Here is a 16,587-nt window from a genome sequence, read left to right as displayed (position 1 = left end):
GGGTTACAGTGAGTGGCTATATATCACAATGTCCCATCCCACCTTCACGTTGATGTGCATAACCGATGTTATAATTTTTTTCAAGGCGAAAGCCTTAGATGGCTCATGAGATAAAAATTTGACAGTCCGGTGTTATGGTACCAAAATTCAGTGGCACAATAATTCGGGGTTGAACCTGCGACCTTTAGTGTTAATGGCAGCAAAGCAAGTTAAAGTATAGTTAATCGGGGCACTCGAATCTGTGACCTTTGGTGGGAGTCGAACCTACTTGGAGATATGGGCGAACCGGCCACCTCTCCAAGGTGGACTCCAATTGACATCGGGAAGGTGAAGAGTCGAACCCGCTACCTTTGGTTTTAATTAAAGTGCAGTTAATTAAGATATAGTGAATTAAGGCACTCAAACCCACAGCTTTAGATGGGAGACAAACCCATAACCTTAATTAGGATGAAGTTAATTAAGGCACAGTTAATTCTGGTAGAGTTATTTAAGGCACTTGAACCGACAACCTTTGGTGGGAGAAAACAAGTGATAGGTAGGAACAAAGCATTAGAATGAAAATGTCAAGTAATTTAATGAACTTCTTGTGAGCATGCAGGCTTTTGCATTCATCCTCTTTAGTGTATGCTAAAGTGACTGTCAACTTTCTTTTTTTCATCACATTTTTTCTATTAGCATATATAGGCTGGCTTTGATTGCATGCCTGTGCATGAGAATTGGAAGAACAGAAAATTCTGGTAAGAAACAATATAAACAAAAGCTTCATTATATGCAAACTTACCCAGAAAGAACATCAGTGGCCAAATGAACATGGCCTTATTCCTTCCTGCAGAACTTGTTGCAAGTAAATTGTACGATTGCTTGACACTTAAAAAGCTCTCTGACACCATATTCTCATTGTTATATCGCTCATTGTCATGGCCTCCCTGTACTCAACAGCCATCAGATGGCAAAGAGTGCATGATTTCTGGTGAAGCCGGATGCTCACATACAGACCGACTACGTGGTTTCGTAGTTGATATGTGGAAAACACTTTGGGTTTCAGTAAAAAAGATGCTAAATTGCACTTGTGGGTAGTGGGAGATTTGCTGGTAATGGGACGTTGCTGTGGCTCACATGCAGTGAAAGGTCAGGAATTTGCTTGTGCATGACTGAAAATACCCAATAGAAGGAATTTGTACTTAAGTGTTGCACGCCGGACAACGGTGCTCTTGCCAAGACAGTGCAGAAACATTCAAATGAGGTCGCTGTTGCCTCACACATTGTCTGCCACCAACAAATGCCGTGTGCCTTTCACGCTACCTTCAGTGGAGATGGTGGAAGGAGATGAGGAGATTCGAGAGTTTGGGGAGGATTCGGAGGAGGGCCCACGGACCAAGCACACGTGCCCCGACTGCCCTTTCGAGACATTCGTGCGGTCAAGCCTTGTGCGGCACCGTCGCATTCATGCACGCCGCCCGCTGTCGTGCCACCTGTGCGACGCACACTACCTCGACCAGACGTCCTTGGCACGACATCTGCGGACTCATGAAGGTGGCCAGGAGGCGCTGCTTCCCTGCCCGGAGTGCGGCACTCACTTCACTCGCCGGGACACCCTGGAGCAGCACATGAGGATGCATGCGCAGCCCGAGAAGCCTTTCAAGTGTTCCATCTGCCAGAAGTCATTCATGACGTGAGTTGTGAACCTATGCTCACCCTCTCCTTTCATTTTCCTGATTAGGCTTGAAGGGGGACAAAACTGATCTCTTGAGAAGCTTTCATTGCCGCTGTTCTGTCTAAGCCAAGCCCACTGTATGCTGTGGCTGCAAGTTTCCCCAACCTCATTACCCCAATGTGATACCCTGAGACTCTGGACTACATTTCTCTCGCTGTAGAGCCCATTCATTAAAGGCCAACTACAACAAAATTTTGGACTGCTTAAAAAGCATAGTTTCAGATAGCGTAGATATAGAGCAGCCTTCACGCAAAATATGACTGTATGCATTAGAAGGATAGCTGTTGTGGGTTTTGAATAGAAGTTACTGCCATTACAGTTCGCCAGAAGTGACGCATGATGCAGAACATGTGGCTTAATGGCATGGCCTCCAAAATTAGTTGCTGTTCGCCACTGCCCATGGTGCGCTGAAAAATGTAGGAGGCAACGGGCCAGGATTTATGCAATATCTTCTAACCACAAAGTGCATGTGTTGTTTGATTATGTGCTATTTAAAGGCTTCTGATAAGAAAATTAGACAGTAACCAGCCCTGCAGCATTGCCAAGATTGCTTTACTAGTACGTACTACTTATATATAACCAATTTAGCCGAAATGAAATTTTGTTTCAGTTGAATTTTAACACGCAAGTTTCTTTGGGTTATGTTCTTCGTAGAAAAAAAAAATTCATTCATTCACTTATTCATTCTTGTGGTTTAACGTCCCAAAGCAACATTATGAGAAACACCGTTGTGGAAGGCTCCGCATTAAATTTGGCTCCCTGGGGTTCTTTAATGTGCACCTAAATCTAAGTGCATGAGTGTTTTTACATTCTGTCCTTATTGAGACGCGGCCTCCACGATCACGAAATGAACCGACAACTTCGTCAAACGGTTTTGAGAAGAGGGTTAGGACTTTGTGATGGCCGATTTGGCTGAGAAACGTACCCACGTTCTCATTGCAGTTACAAGGAGATGCAGGCCCACAAATCAGGCCATGGGCGCATAGCTCCTTACGTTTGTGAAGTGTGTGGCAAAGGCTATCTCCAACTCAGCACACTAGCTGAGCACCGCTTCAGCCACGAGGAGGAGCGACGGTTCCCGTGCACACTGTGTGGCAAGCGCTTCTTCTCCTCCATGGCCTTGAAACGCCATGGCCGCGTGCATACTGGCGAGCGCCCATTCCGATGCCTTACGTGTGGCCTCAACTTTGCCATCAGGTAAGGCTTGTCCCACTCTCGGCACTGTGTGATTTCCCAATACGCATAGGTAGCTTGTGTACACTCGAACCTTGTTTTAGCAAAGTCATATTCAACATAAGTATACTTTAATTATATCTAATATACATTATAAACATATGCACGAACATCGGCAAAGAATATTTCATGAACTTTAGATTTGCTTTGTTGTGTCTGTGTTTGTTACATTGAGGTTTGACTGTATACACATGCTTTTACACAGTGTGTGTATGGCGATGTGTGTCCTGAAAAAAACTTTTTACAAAGGTTTCGTGCTTTTCTCGTATATTTCACAGCAAGATCACATATTATGGTACAGATTGTTGAATAAATGCTGATCCTTTACCTTAAGTTATGTCCATTAAAGGGTAGCTATTAAAGTTCATTAAAGGGTGACTTAGTCACTTCCAGTGTCTGCAACACTGCATAGCATGGCACCTGAGATCATTTTTATTGCTCACTGGGGGATTTGATGTGAAGACCACAGGCACAGACAAAAGAAAATGCACATAGCTTTTTTGACAAACCAGGTAAGTGACATTGCCAAGTGGTACATTGAACAATCTGAACCATAAAATCAGGGGTGGGACTCCTGTGCCAATTGTGCCATTTTGACGCAAACGCAAATTCCTGCGCCAGAACGACTTCAGCATGTGTGCTTCGGCAGCAGCTGTGAACAGCAAGCGCATTCGTTCCTCGTAAAAGAGTGCAGCCATTCACATGCTGCACACCGTGTGACAGCGCCTCCCGCTTAGAATTTTCGCACTTATAACACTGCTGTCGGAACGGCCAGGGCGACTGTATTTAAAGTGTTCACTGCGAGTGAACTAGATATTAGGGAAGTTTGCATTCAATAGGTGGCCGTCTCTGTCCCTAGGGCCGGCATAACATAAAACTATTCAAATCTGTTTTTACGCCCATACTGGTGAGGCCTGAACCATTTTGACCTATCGCAAAGGGCTAACAACGGATTTGGAATAAGAAGTCGCAGTTTTGCCTGAAAGGTGAAGCATTGATTGCGGTAGCAAATTAGTAGACAGCTATACGAATTAAGGATAGTAGCTTTGTTGGCTGGATAAACTTTTTGAACATTCGCTTACTAACTAAATTAACAAGCATGATGTCATGCGGACACAAGCAAACATGAACACATCTCACTCGATGACCCGGAAACTCGCTGTAAAAATGCTGGAGTGAGGAAGCGCGGCACCAGCAGCAAGAAAATTGACCATTGTTCTGCCTCTCGCTTTGAGGTGAATTAAGCAGCAAAAACAGTGCACACAAAGCTAACAGCACTCGTGCTCTGTCCCCATCACAGATCACTTTCAAAATAGGGCCCACATGGCCGCGCCATACCCAAGAGCCTCGCAGGAGCAGAACGGCCCCTCCCCCCAGTGCCTTGTGAGCGGCGGGAGACGACACACTTCCTTCCCACTTTCCTTCTTTGCATGTGCGAGATGGCGGCGCAACCTCGCACGCTTTCACTCGCACATACAGCATGCGGCACACGGCAACGATGCTATCACCCCTGGACTTGATACGGAACATCGCGGCGACGCTGGCGGCAGAAACGCGCCTGGAGTGCCCATATAATTGCAATCACCATAGAAAAAGATTGTTATACTTTTACGTAATACCTGCCTAGGGTTGATTGCGGATCTCTCAGTCTGCGGTGACATATGGTGAACAGAAATTACGTTACTGCATCAATTGGACCGCATAACATGCGAACATAGTTCAATCGTAGTGCCACCAATGTTTTCAGCTTTACAGGAAAGCATGTGCCATGCTGCCGCTCAACCCACTCTTCCATATTCTAGTAGCTTTAGCTACAAAGCACGCGTCCACTATGCACATCATGTTCGTTTATTCTGTGTTTCATCGTGGTTTCAAAGTGCGCTGCCATATTCCATTATTCCACCAAAATTCAAATTGGCCTGCTCCAAAATGAAATTCAGTCTGCTCCAAGCTGCAGTTTTGTCTACTCCAACACACTATTTTACTTGCTCCAAAAATTGCTCTAAAAATGACTTTGGGCCGTCCCACCCCTGTAAAATGCAATCTTGCTGTGAAATTTATGCAAAATCAAAGCAGTGGTAGAGGTAAAATATTTTCTTTAATATTCCTAAGATGACTATGTACTTTACCATATGTAATGTGTGATTTTTTTAGCTACCTATGTTTTGTTGGGTATGCTCTGAAATGCGTTTTAATTTGCAGTGCAAATAAATTACAACTACAATGGATTTCTGGTGATTAAGGTGAAATGATGGCATCCACCCAAACAATACCTATTGCTTATAAGGCGGTAAAGTGCTAAGTAAGCACTTGGGGGAGGGGTGTCTGCTCCATAAATGATCGTGGTCAGGTGATGAGCTTGCATGCATTAAGGCATGTACCCCAGGTGGCAATCAGAGTTGCAACCAGGGAGAGCATGTGTCCCTCTTTTATAAATACTCTTTTATACAAAGCAGCTGCATCAGCTGGTTGCCTTATTTGCCTTATTTTGCCACAAGAAGCCTTATTTCGCTCATAATTTACAAGGAACAAAAGAAAGTGACAGGACAGAGTGCTACTAACAACCATCCAGTTTAGTTTGTGCAGCCAGTCATTCATACACCGGCCCGTTTGGCCGATGTGGCATCTACTGCACAATTAGTGGTATGCGATAACCAACTTCACCTGTACACTCTACATACTTTTTTCACATGCTGCTTTTCACAGGCAGCAATGGATGCCTTTCCATCATTTACGCGCTGACACAATGAACCAAGTTTGTTCCAGGTGGAGCAAAGTAGCTTCACATCCGCCTTTCTTATTGCATTATTAGATATTTAGTTAATTTACCAGTCAATGTAAAGCAATTATACTGCAGAATGGTTGCTTGCTGGGCTAGTTGATTCATTGTGACTTATGTAACAGCATGAAAAAAAAAATAAGGAAGGGATGACGATAGAAACAGAGTGAAAGTGCTCTTTTCACTTGCTCTATATTGTGATTCCTTCGTTACTTTTTCCGCGCTATTACATAAGTTGTAAAACAAGTGTCACACTAGTTTTGTCATGTGCCCTTGTCATGGTTGTGTGAGCAACATGCATGCAAACTTATCTTTTTTCCCTCTTTCACCTGACTTATATTGCTGGATGGTTGTTAGTACCACTCCGTCCTGTTGCTTTCTTTCCTTTCTTGTGAATTGTGCACAAAGTGAGGCCTTTTCCTTGGCAAGAAATCTCTTTTATAACTTTTTTGGTTTTCTTCCGCAAGAGGGTCATCCTGCTTGCAGAGGGACAATACCTTCCTCACCTCGCGCAAGTCTCACGGAAGTGCACTCTGTGCTGTCACGGGGATGCCACTGGGAAATGGAAAAGGGGGCATGATGCACCCTCCCCACATTTCCTGCAGGCCTTCCACGCAGTCACGCACTGGAAGTGTATGCTGGAAAAAATTGGCGCATGTGCTCCCCATACATTGCGACTTTTACGCATTAGTGCATATTACAATAAACCCTCGTTAACTCGAAGTTGTGAAATCCGTGAAAAATTTCGAGATAAGCAGAGTTTCGAGTTAAGCAAAATGCAGAAAATTTCAGTGACCGGGTCACTGAAAGAGCCAGTAACAACCAGCACTGCTGACAAACGCTCCACAGCACGAGGGGAGCTTTTGCAATAAACGCAGAATTCCCAGGAAAAACTGGATTTTATTATATTGGAAAGAACTGGGTGATGCTGAACGCACCGCATGAGCCGTTGTTCGCCGCCGCTGCATTCAACTTTGTTGCGGGTAGCAAGTTTCTTGTTTCTGCAGTTGTCGGCACTTCTCTAGGTGGTTCTCCGTCAGCATGATCACCGTCGTTCACTGCCATTTCAACAATGTCGGCGTCGGACAACATTCTGGTAACAGGCACGTCCGACTCGTAGAGCGCGTACTCTTCAAAAGTGGTTTCGCCGTCTTCGGCATCGCTGGCGCAGCCGGCAGCTTTGCGGACTTCGTCTCAAAGTTCATCGCAATCACTGAACTCGTCAGTGTCTGGCTCGAACGATTTCTCGGCCCGCGAAAATCTTGCGTGCGCGAAACAATTGGCAATCGTTAATGGACGTACTTGTCGCCAGGCTTCGGCGATCAGGTGGACTGCACCCAGCAAATCTATTTCGTACTTCTTACCACTGTCGTAAAAACACAAAATGCGGTGCAGGAGACTCTTCCTGTAGAACTTGCGAGCAACCTCAATGACTCCTTGGTCCATCGGCTGGAGCACGGATGTCATATTAGCAGGCAGGAACTCCAGCGTGACTGCCTCCAAGTTGTTGATTTTTTCGTGGCCGGGGCAGTTGTCCACAACGAACAACACTTTCCGGCCGTCCCTTGCCATTTTGCGGTCAAGAGCACGTACATACTCTTCAAAGAGTGCTGCAGTCATCCAGGCCGTTTTATTGGCGCGGTAAGTCGCATCTCTCGGGAGCCGTGCATTTCGGAAGCACCTTGGATTGAGCGACTTACCGATAACAAGCAGCGGCAGTTTTTCATCGCCGGTGGAGTTGGCTCCGAAAAGTATCGTCACTCGGTCTTTGTGCTGCTTAGCGCCTGAGCATGCTTCTCCCTTCGGCGCGTATGTGCGGCTAGGCAGCATCTTATAGAACAGTGCTGCTTCGTCGAGGTTGAAAATGTCATTGTCCGCGTAAGCCTTTTACAGCTCAGCGAGGCGGTGGTTGCGCCAGGTGCCTGCAGCCCCTTCATCAACAGTGCCGCTTTCGCCGTGGATAGGCTTTGAGGCCACGTTATTTCTTTTTTTAAATCGTTCAAACCATGCAATTGAAGTCTGTGTGGCCCATCTGCAATGCCAGAGCGTCTGCCTTCTCCATCATCATCATTTGGGTTGTCACGGGAAGGTTGGCTGCCCTGACATTCCGGAGCCACAGCATGAGTGCTGCTTCGACGTCCGGGAATTTCGAAGCCCGAATCCGCTTCCGCTCGCTGCAAAAACTTTGCTCGAAGCCATAGAAGACCTTCTGCCGATTTTTTAAAGCTGTCGAAAGCGTCGACAAAGGGATGCCGAATTCTTTGGCGATGCTTGTTTTGGATCTTCCTGCTTTCTCCACTTCCTTGATTAACGCGACTTTTATCTCCAGCGTCAGAGACTTACACTGCTTGGGGCGGGACATCGTCGCCGTCCATTGACCACACATCACACACACACACGCACACAACAACAACAACAAAAAATAGCAGTCAACGCGTCATGCGCACAGCGCGACGAAACAAAGAACTAACAGAATCGCACACGCACAATAACGCTCGCACGTGCGAAATGCGGTGGCGCAACTACCTGATAAAGCCCACGCGCAAGCGGCGCACACCACGTGACTGCTTCCAAGGTTACTTGACGTGGTTGACGGAAAATGGCGGCATCCGCAGGAATTTTGTATTTGCCCTTAGATCGTGACCGCGTTCGGCACTTTAGTAGGAACCAAGCGCTCGCTCGAAGCCTGTATCACCTTTTGGTAATGGCCTTTGCCTTCAGCCGTCCCGGTCAAAATTTCGAGATATCTGTATTACGCCTGAAAAATGCTTCGAGATAAACGGGTGCGAATACATAACACCTATGGGTGGAGAAGGCACGGCGTGGAAAACTTTCGACTTAACCGATATTTCGAGATATGCGAGGTCGTGTTAACGAGGGTTTACTGTATATAGGTTTGCACATGCACATAGTGGATCTGTATTGATGGGTATGTGCTGTATGTCTCCTTGCACACTTGTTGGGGACAATGTACATGTAGGGCATGGGAACGGTCAGGGCCTTAGCTCATTGTATTATCCCATCATCACTCCTAATCTTTCTCTATTGTCTTCTGAACCCTTCCCCTTTACCGTTGCGTAGAGTTGCAGGCCAGACAGTTGCTTCTCTGTCTAAACTCTCTGCCTTTGTTTCTTTCAACTTACTTCTTTCTCTCACAGCACTACATACAAACTTTGTATTCTGGATGTCTTCTGCCCTTGACCGGACACTAAGGAGAAATATGTTGAGCTAAGCTGTATCAGTAAATTTACCGTATTTACTCGAAGATAGGTCGAGCACGAATTAAAGGTCTACCCTCTATATTGAACTTGCTGAAAGATAAAAAAACTATGTATTCCAATATAGGACAACCCATGTATTTTTAGAGAAGCAAAAAATATTGGAGCATGACACAGCTTTATCTTAAGTTGGCCACTAAGTCTTGCTAGTCGATAACCCAAGCTGCATCCTTGTACAAACTGCCAGATTAGTCTTTCTCGTTGGATGCTTCACTGGCACCATCGGCACCCCAAATGAGACCCCAAACGATGTTGACAGCGCATGCGGTATGCAGAACTTCCTAAACTCAGTCTCAATAATCTCCAGGCTAGCTTTACGGCAGGTGCAATGAGGGAAACCCTATGAGCTCAGTACTTTTGCTAGCATTTTTCACGAATATAGGTTGAGAATTTTTGACCACGATTATAGAGCGACAGCTCATTTTGGGTAACATTTTCAAAAAAAGAGGTCGACCTGTATTCGAACAGATATGGTACATTGCTGTGTTGTAATCGTACCGCTGGCACGAGTTGTTGGGGTCTCGGTTCTGACGCCCGTTATTGCCAATGGGTCGCAAGCCCCAAGGGTAGCGTTGGCCTGGCGGCCTGGGGCACTGGAAGCATCCGAAGGTCCCGGCCAAGCATGAGAAGACTGGTAACAGAACAACTTGTTTATTCTAACATAGCAAAAGAGCGGCCGGTCAGGTCGACCGGAGTGGAGAGACGGGAGAGCACGTAACTCAATAGTACAAATCGGAGCCTCTCCCCTGGCGTCCGGGGGCAGCTGCTCTTATACTCTCGGCGTCGCGGTCCAAAAAGGAAGGAGGGAAGGTCACGGGATGAAGGTCACGGGACGGCGCAGCAGGGGCCCACGACGGCGCGAGCGGTTGAGCCGAGAGACCCCCAGGCCCCTCATTCGGGGAACTCCGCTCCCCGGCTGCCGCGCTTTGACAAGCGAGGGCACACACACACACACGCACACACGAAGACACGTGGCACTGAAACACGCCTGGACACGCTTGGCGGGTAGGCGTTGCGGCGTCGTTGAACGGGCCAAAATGTCCGCCGCTTTGAACAAAGCCCCGGCGTCCGTTGCATCCGCGCCGGCATTACCGCGTGTTGTAGGCGAAACGTAACAGACCGCCCCGCCGGGGGAAGGAGATCCCGATGGTCAGGGGACTGCATCCGCTGTCCGGAGGGATGTCGCTCGATGATGCCCATAACCGAAGTCGGGCGTCCTTTGGCGTTTCTTGAGCGCAGTGCACAGAGAAGGCCTCGTTCTCACGTTCAGGTGCACACAGGAGACTGCAAAGTGACTTCGGGAGAGTTGACATTTTGTTCTCGTTTCCGGCAAGCGTTAGAACTACGCCGAAAGTCAACCGCTCAGTCAGCAAGCACGGCACAACCCTCACTAAGCCCTGCCAGGCTCTTTCCCCTTTTATACTGCTGCCTAGTTCCTTACAGTAGTTTAGCAGCACTCAGAACGCGTCCACAAATCGGAAAATTGCACTAGAAAGCACATCATCACTTTGAAACACTATACAAAAGCAATAAGTTAAAAATCCTGCCTCAGGAAGAAAAACATCAGTAACAAGCAATTTTGAGGCTGATTCCCACGTTAGGGGCTTCGACTTAAGCCATCGGCGTTACCGTTGAGACTCCCCTTTTTGTAACGCACCTCAAAGGAATATTGTTGCAAAGCGAGGCTCCAGCGCAGGAGGCGGCCATTTTTGGGAGAGATGGTCTGCAGCCATTGGAGAGGGCAGTGATCCGTCTCAATGATAAACCTCGAGCCAGCTAGGTAACATGACAATTTCTGAACGGCCCACACGATACACGCACACTCTTTCTCGGTGGCGCTATACGCCTGCTCACGACTGGTCAGCTTACGACTAGCATACAGGACGGGGTGTTCTACTTCTCCATTTTCCCGTTGGCACAGTACAACGCCCATGCCTCGCTCACTAGCATCACACTGAACAACGAACCCTTTTGTGTAGTCGGGCGATCGTAGCACAGGCTGGCTTGTTAGGGCGCTCTTTAGGGCGCTAAAAGCTCTTTCCTTCGTCTCATCCCAGACGACTGTTTGCGGCTCTGTCTTTCTTAGAGCATCCGTCAAGGGAGCCGCGATATCAGAGTACCTGGGGATGTACCTCTGATAGTAGCCGGCGACACCTAAGAACGACCGAATATCGGTCTTCGTACGCGGTTGCGGGAAGTCTCGCACAGCGGCCACCTTTATTTCAGAGGGGCGGCGACGACCCCGACCAATCACGTGTCCGAGGTAGACAACCTCGGCCTGTGCTAACTGGCACTTGGGAGCCTTGACTGTCAAGCCCGCATCGCGCAGGCGGGTTAGCACTGCCCGCAAGTGCGCCATATGTTCCGGCCAGGATGCGGAGAATATCGCTACGTCGTCTAGATACGGTAAAGCGAATTCTTGCTGTCCCCGCAACACTTTATCCATGAGGCTTGAAAAGCAGTATGGCGCGTTCTTCAAACCAAAACTCAAAACTTTAGGACGGAATGTCCCCATTGGTGAAATGAACGCCGCATACCTACTAGCCTCTTCTGTAAGTGGAACCTGCCAATAACCCCTGACAAGATCTAGGGTGGAAATAAACTGAGCGCTACTCACTCTCTCAAGGCGCTCCTCGATGTTAGGGATCGGATAAATTTGATCCTTAGTGATGGAATTAAGCCTGCGGTAGTCGACGCAAGGACGAGGTTCCTTGCCCGGTACCTCAACTAAAATCAAAGGGGAAGTATAATCACTCTCACCCGCTTCAATAACACCGAGCTGTAGCATTTTCTTTACCTCAGCCTCCATAATATCGCTCTGGCGGGGTGACACCCGGTACGCCTTGGATCGTACTGGCTCTGGGGAGGTAAGTTCTATGTCATGAGTAAGGACAGAAGTCCTACCAGGCCTCTCAGAGAACAGACCTTGAAACTCTTGTAAGAGCTGGTGTAGTTCTGTTTTCTGCTCAGGCGACAGCGATGCTTTACTTATTAAGTCACTAATGACTTGATCGGCGTCTTTCCTGTTTGTCACTGAGCCTAGTCCCGGAAGCTCGACCGGAAGCTCTTCGGGCACGTTTACCATCATGCACACCACTGCTTCCCGTTGCTTATAGGGTTTGAGCAGATTACAGTGGTAAACTTGCTGTGCTTTCCGCTTTCCTGGCAGACTCACCACGTAGTTAACGTCCGACAGTTTTTGAACAATCCGTGCTGGGCCCTCCCACTGCACGTCGAGTTTGTTCTTTAGCGATGTGCGCAATATCATGACCTCATCGCCCACCTCAAAACGACGGGCCCTGGCTGTCCGATCATAATAAACCTTGGCCCTCTGCTGGGCCTCTGCCATTGCTTCACCTGACAACTCCTGTGCCCTTCTTAAGCGTTCGAGGAGCTTAAGCACGTACTCTACCACGACTGGGTCGTCGCCCCTGCCTTCCCATGATTCTCGAAGCATGCGAAGCGGAGATCGCAGCGAGCGACCGTACACCAGCTCAGCTGGCGAAAACCCCGTAGCCGCATGCGGCGCGGTTCTTAAAGCAAACATCACTCCAGGCAGACACAGCTCCCAGTCAGTTTGATGTTCAAAACACAATGCTCTCAACACGCGCTTCATGACGGAGTGGAGCTTCTCAACGGAATTCGACTGGGGGTGGTGCACTGAGCTGTGTAACAGCCTTACCCCGCACCTTTCGAGAAAGGCTGTCGTCAAAGCGCTAGTAAACACTGTACCCTGATCTGACTGGATTTCTGCAGGAAAACCAACTCGCGCAAATATGGACAGTAGTGCATTGACTATCTCAACTGAGCTGAGTTCTTTAAGCGGCACTGCTTCAGGGAACTTTGTCGCTGGGCAGATCACAGTCAAAATGTGTCGGTACCCCCGTGGCTGTTACCGGCAGAGGTCCCACTGTATCAATAACGAGCCGTCTAAAAGGCTCCGTAATGATAGGCACCAACTTCAACGGCGCCCTCGATTTGTCCCCTGGCTTGCCCACCCGCTGACAGGTGTCGCATGTCTTCACAAAGTGGTCTGCGTCCCGAAAACACCCTGGCCAATAGTACTCCTGCAAGAGACGGTCCTTAGTTTTCTTAACTCCTAGGTGTCCGGACCACGAACCCCCATGCGACAAGCGCAACAGATCCTGACGATAGCATTGAGGCACGATCAGCTGATCGAACTCCACTCCTCTGCGGTCTAGATACTTCCGGTACAGGACCCCACCTCTTTCCACAAAGCGAGCATTTTTCTTGGCGATACCTTCCTTGATAATGCAGCGTATGTTTTCTAAGCTGCCATCCTTCTTTTGCTCGGCTATCAAAGCCGAGCGGCTGACTTTTAGCAACCTGTTAAGTCCGTCTGACGTAGGCGCGATGAGCAAATCTGGAGACAGCTCTTCTAACTTTCCCGTGTCGGGAATTTCCTCTCCAGTATCTGCTGCCTTTAACGCTACAGGCTCAATTTTATTCTGTTCGGGCGTGCTCTGAATACCAGCTTGCTGCGCCTCTGACCCTTTTTCATCGTTCAACAACGTCGGCCCCGCAACTACCGCCTTTGCAGCGAGCTCCCGAACCTTCGATCTGGTTAAGGCCTGAACGCTAGCCTCACCAAACAAAAGCCCCTTCTCGCGCAGGAGGTGATCGGACCTGTTCGAAAATAGGTACGGGTACTGGGGGGGCAGCATAGATGACACTGCGGCCTCCGTCTCAAGTGCTCCGAAAGGTCCTTCAATAAGCACTTTTGCTACCGGCAGACACACGCTATGAGCTTCCACTGCTTGCTTGATCCATGCGCACTCGCCCGTGAACATATCGGGTTCTACGTAAGAGGGGTGAACTACATCCATTGTAGCTGCGGAATCGCGAAGCACTCGGCACTCTTTCCCGTTCACGAGGAGGTCTCGCATGTAAGGCTCGAGAAGCTTCATGTTCTCGTCAGTGCTGCATATAGACAAAAACACGACTTGTGTTTTTGTTTCTGGACACTGCGCCGAAAAGTGACCCGGCTTCTGGCACGTATAACAAACGCGCGCTTGCCTCGTCTCGAACCGCTTTCTGCGTTCGGCTTCGGTTGCCGCCGTCTCCTTACGTTCGGTCGGACTGCTTTCACTCGCATCCGCACTACGTGTATCCCCCTTTGCTCTCATGGGTGTGAACTTCGGCCTCTCAAACTTGGAGCCAAATTCACCCTTTTGACCGTCCTTAGCTCCGCGAGCCCGACGCGTCACAAACTCCTCGGCTAACTCAGCGGCTCTAGCCACCGTACTAACGTCTGGCCTATCCAAGACCCAGTACCGCACGTTCTCAGGTAACCGACTATAAAACTGTTCTAGCCCGAAACACTGCAGAACTTTCTCGTGGTCACCAAACGCTTTCTCTTCTTTGAGCCACTCCTGCATGTTTGACATTAGCCTGTAGGCAAACTCTGTATACGACTCACTTTTGCCTTTCTCATTTTCCCGAAACTTCCGACGGAACGCCTCCGCTGACAGCCGGTACTTTTTTAGCAGACTCGATTTCACTTTGTCGAAATCCTCTGCCTCCTCTCTCTCCAAGCGAGCGACTACGTCGGCCGCCTCGCCGGGTAACAAAGTGAGCAAGCGCTGTGGCCACGTTTCCCGAGAGAACCCCTGCTTCTCGCACGTTCGCTCAAAGTTAACCAGGAACAAACCAATGTCCTCTCCAAGCTTAAACGGCCGCATCAGGTCAGTCATTTTGAACAATACTCGTTCTCCTGCACCGTGTGCCTGACTTCCATTACGAGCGCGTTCCATCTCTACCTCGAGACGCTTCATTTCCAAAGCGTGTTCGCGCTCTTCTTTTTCTTTCTGTTCTTTTCGTTTACGCTCATCTTTCTCTTTCTGTTCTTTTCGTTCACGCTCATCTTTCTCTTTCTGTTCTTTAAGTTCAAGCTCCTGTTTCTCTTTTTGCTCTTTAAGTTCACGCTCCCTCTCCTCAATGGTCTCAAGGCATTCCGACAGCTCGTCATCCTCAGCTTCTAACTCAAGAATAGCCCTTAGCAGTTCTGGTTTTCTGAGTTTGTCTGAGACATCCAGACCCAACTCTCTTGCAAGCTCCAGCAATTTCGGTTTGCGCAACGACTTCAAATCCATGGCTGCTCTGAATGCTGCTTTCTCTACTGCCTACTATTGTCTTGCCGCAAACTAACCCGGCAGCAACGACAACCACAATTACCAGCTCTGTTTCTAACACTAACAAAAGCCTGGCAAAACTCAGAAGAAGAAAGTCCCGCACTCACCAAACCTTGCAGCCAAGACTTCAGCGCAGTCGTTCCGCTGCAGGCAACCAGTCATCACACAGGGCTCGTTGCACTGCTCCCGGATGGTCGTTGTGCTGCTCAGCATACAGTCAACCGCATCTCTTCGCTGCTGGCCTCCGTTGTCGCGATCTCACCGCTGGCAACCAGATGTTGTAATCGTACCGCTGGCACGAGTTGTTGGGGTCTCGGTTCTGACGCCCGTTATTGCCAATGGGTCGCAAGCCCCAAGGGTAGCGTTGGCCTGGCGGCCTGGGGCACTGGAAGCATCCGAAGGTCCCGGCCAAGCATGAGAAGACTGGTAACAGAACAACTTGTTTATTCTAACATAGCAAAAGAGCGGCCGGTCAGGTCGACCGGAGTGGAGAGACGGGAGAGCACGTAACTCAATAGTACAAATCGGAGCCTCTCCCCTGGCGTCCGGGGGCAGCTGCTCTTATACTCTCGGCGTCGCGGTCCAAAAAGGAAGGAGGGAAGGTCACGGGATGAAGGTCACGGGACGGCGCAGCAGGGGCCCACGACGGCGCGAGCGGTTGAGCCGAGAGACCCCCAGGCCCCTCATTCGGGGAACTCCGCTCCCCGGCTGCCGCGCTTTGACAAGCGAGGGCACACACACACACACGCACACACGAAGACACGTGGCACTGAAACACGCCTGGACACGCTTGGCGGGTAGGCGTTGCGGCGTCGTTGAACGGGCCAAAATGTCCGCCGCTTTGAACAAAGCCCCGGCGTCCGTTGCATCCGCGCCGGCATTACCGCGTGTTGTAGGCGAAACGTAACAGCTGTAATGAAACAGCCGTTCTTTAACGTAAAGTGGAGGCTTGCTCAACCAGAAAAAGATCCAAGAACAGAAGACACGTGGCGACACTGCCCTGAAGCTCCTGCACCAACTTTTCTTGATGTGTTTAATTTTGACAGTGTTCGCTACGATAAATGGCTGTAACAGTGTGACTTAAGATACCAAGAAGGGTACATTGCACAGTGCTGTGTGGAAAGGCATGGGCCATGTAGTGTCCGCTGCATCTTGTGGCCCTTTTCTTAATGGCGCCATATTGCATGCATGATCGTATACTTACTTGCCAAATTCTCTGTCACTTAGATGTATTTTATTGTTTATTGGTAGAGGAGGACAGTATTGGACTCTGAAGGAACCAAAGGCTCAAGCTAGCAAGTTTCAAGAACTTTTCCTGCACTTGAAAAGCATTAGAATGTGGAAAATGCATTGAAATCCGTGGCATCATATTAGCGTAGCTGTGTCGACGTTCTGGCACAAAATTTTTAACAAGTTGGGCCTTCATTCTCG

The 16,587-nt window shown here is 48.9% G+C and overlaps 1 protein-coding gene across 2 annotated transcripts in view; it reads left to right on the top strand.

The window, feature by feature from the left end:
* Positions 1–16,587, top strand: part of LOC126532289 (uncharacterized) — a 42,115-nt gene that overhangs the window by 2,510 nt on the left and 23,018 nt on the right. For both annotated transcript variants that reach the window (XM_050179972.3, XM_050179971.3), the window contains exons 3-4: positions 1,309–1,672; positions 2,657–2,911. In XM_050179972.3, the coding sequence (XP_050035929.1) occupies positions 1,309–1,672; positions 2,657–2,911 (619 nt within the window). The remainder of the gene's footprint in view (positions 1–1,308; positions 1,673–2,656; positions 2,912–16,587) is intronic.

The sequence above is a fragment of the Dermacentor andersoni genome, chromosome 5 (assembly GCF_023375885.2).
Source record: "Dermacentor andersoni chromosome 5, qqDerAnde1_hic_scaffold, whole genome shotgun sequence".
Lineage (NCBI taxonomy): Eukaryota > Metazoa > Arthropoda > Arachnida > Ixodida > Ixodidae > Dermacentor > Dermacentor andersoni.
This window is presented reverse-complemented; position numbering and strand designations above follow the sequence as displayed.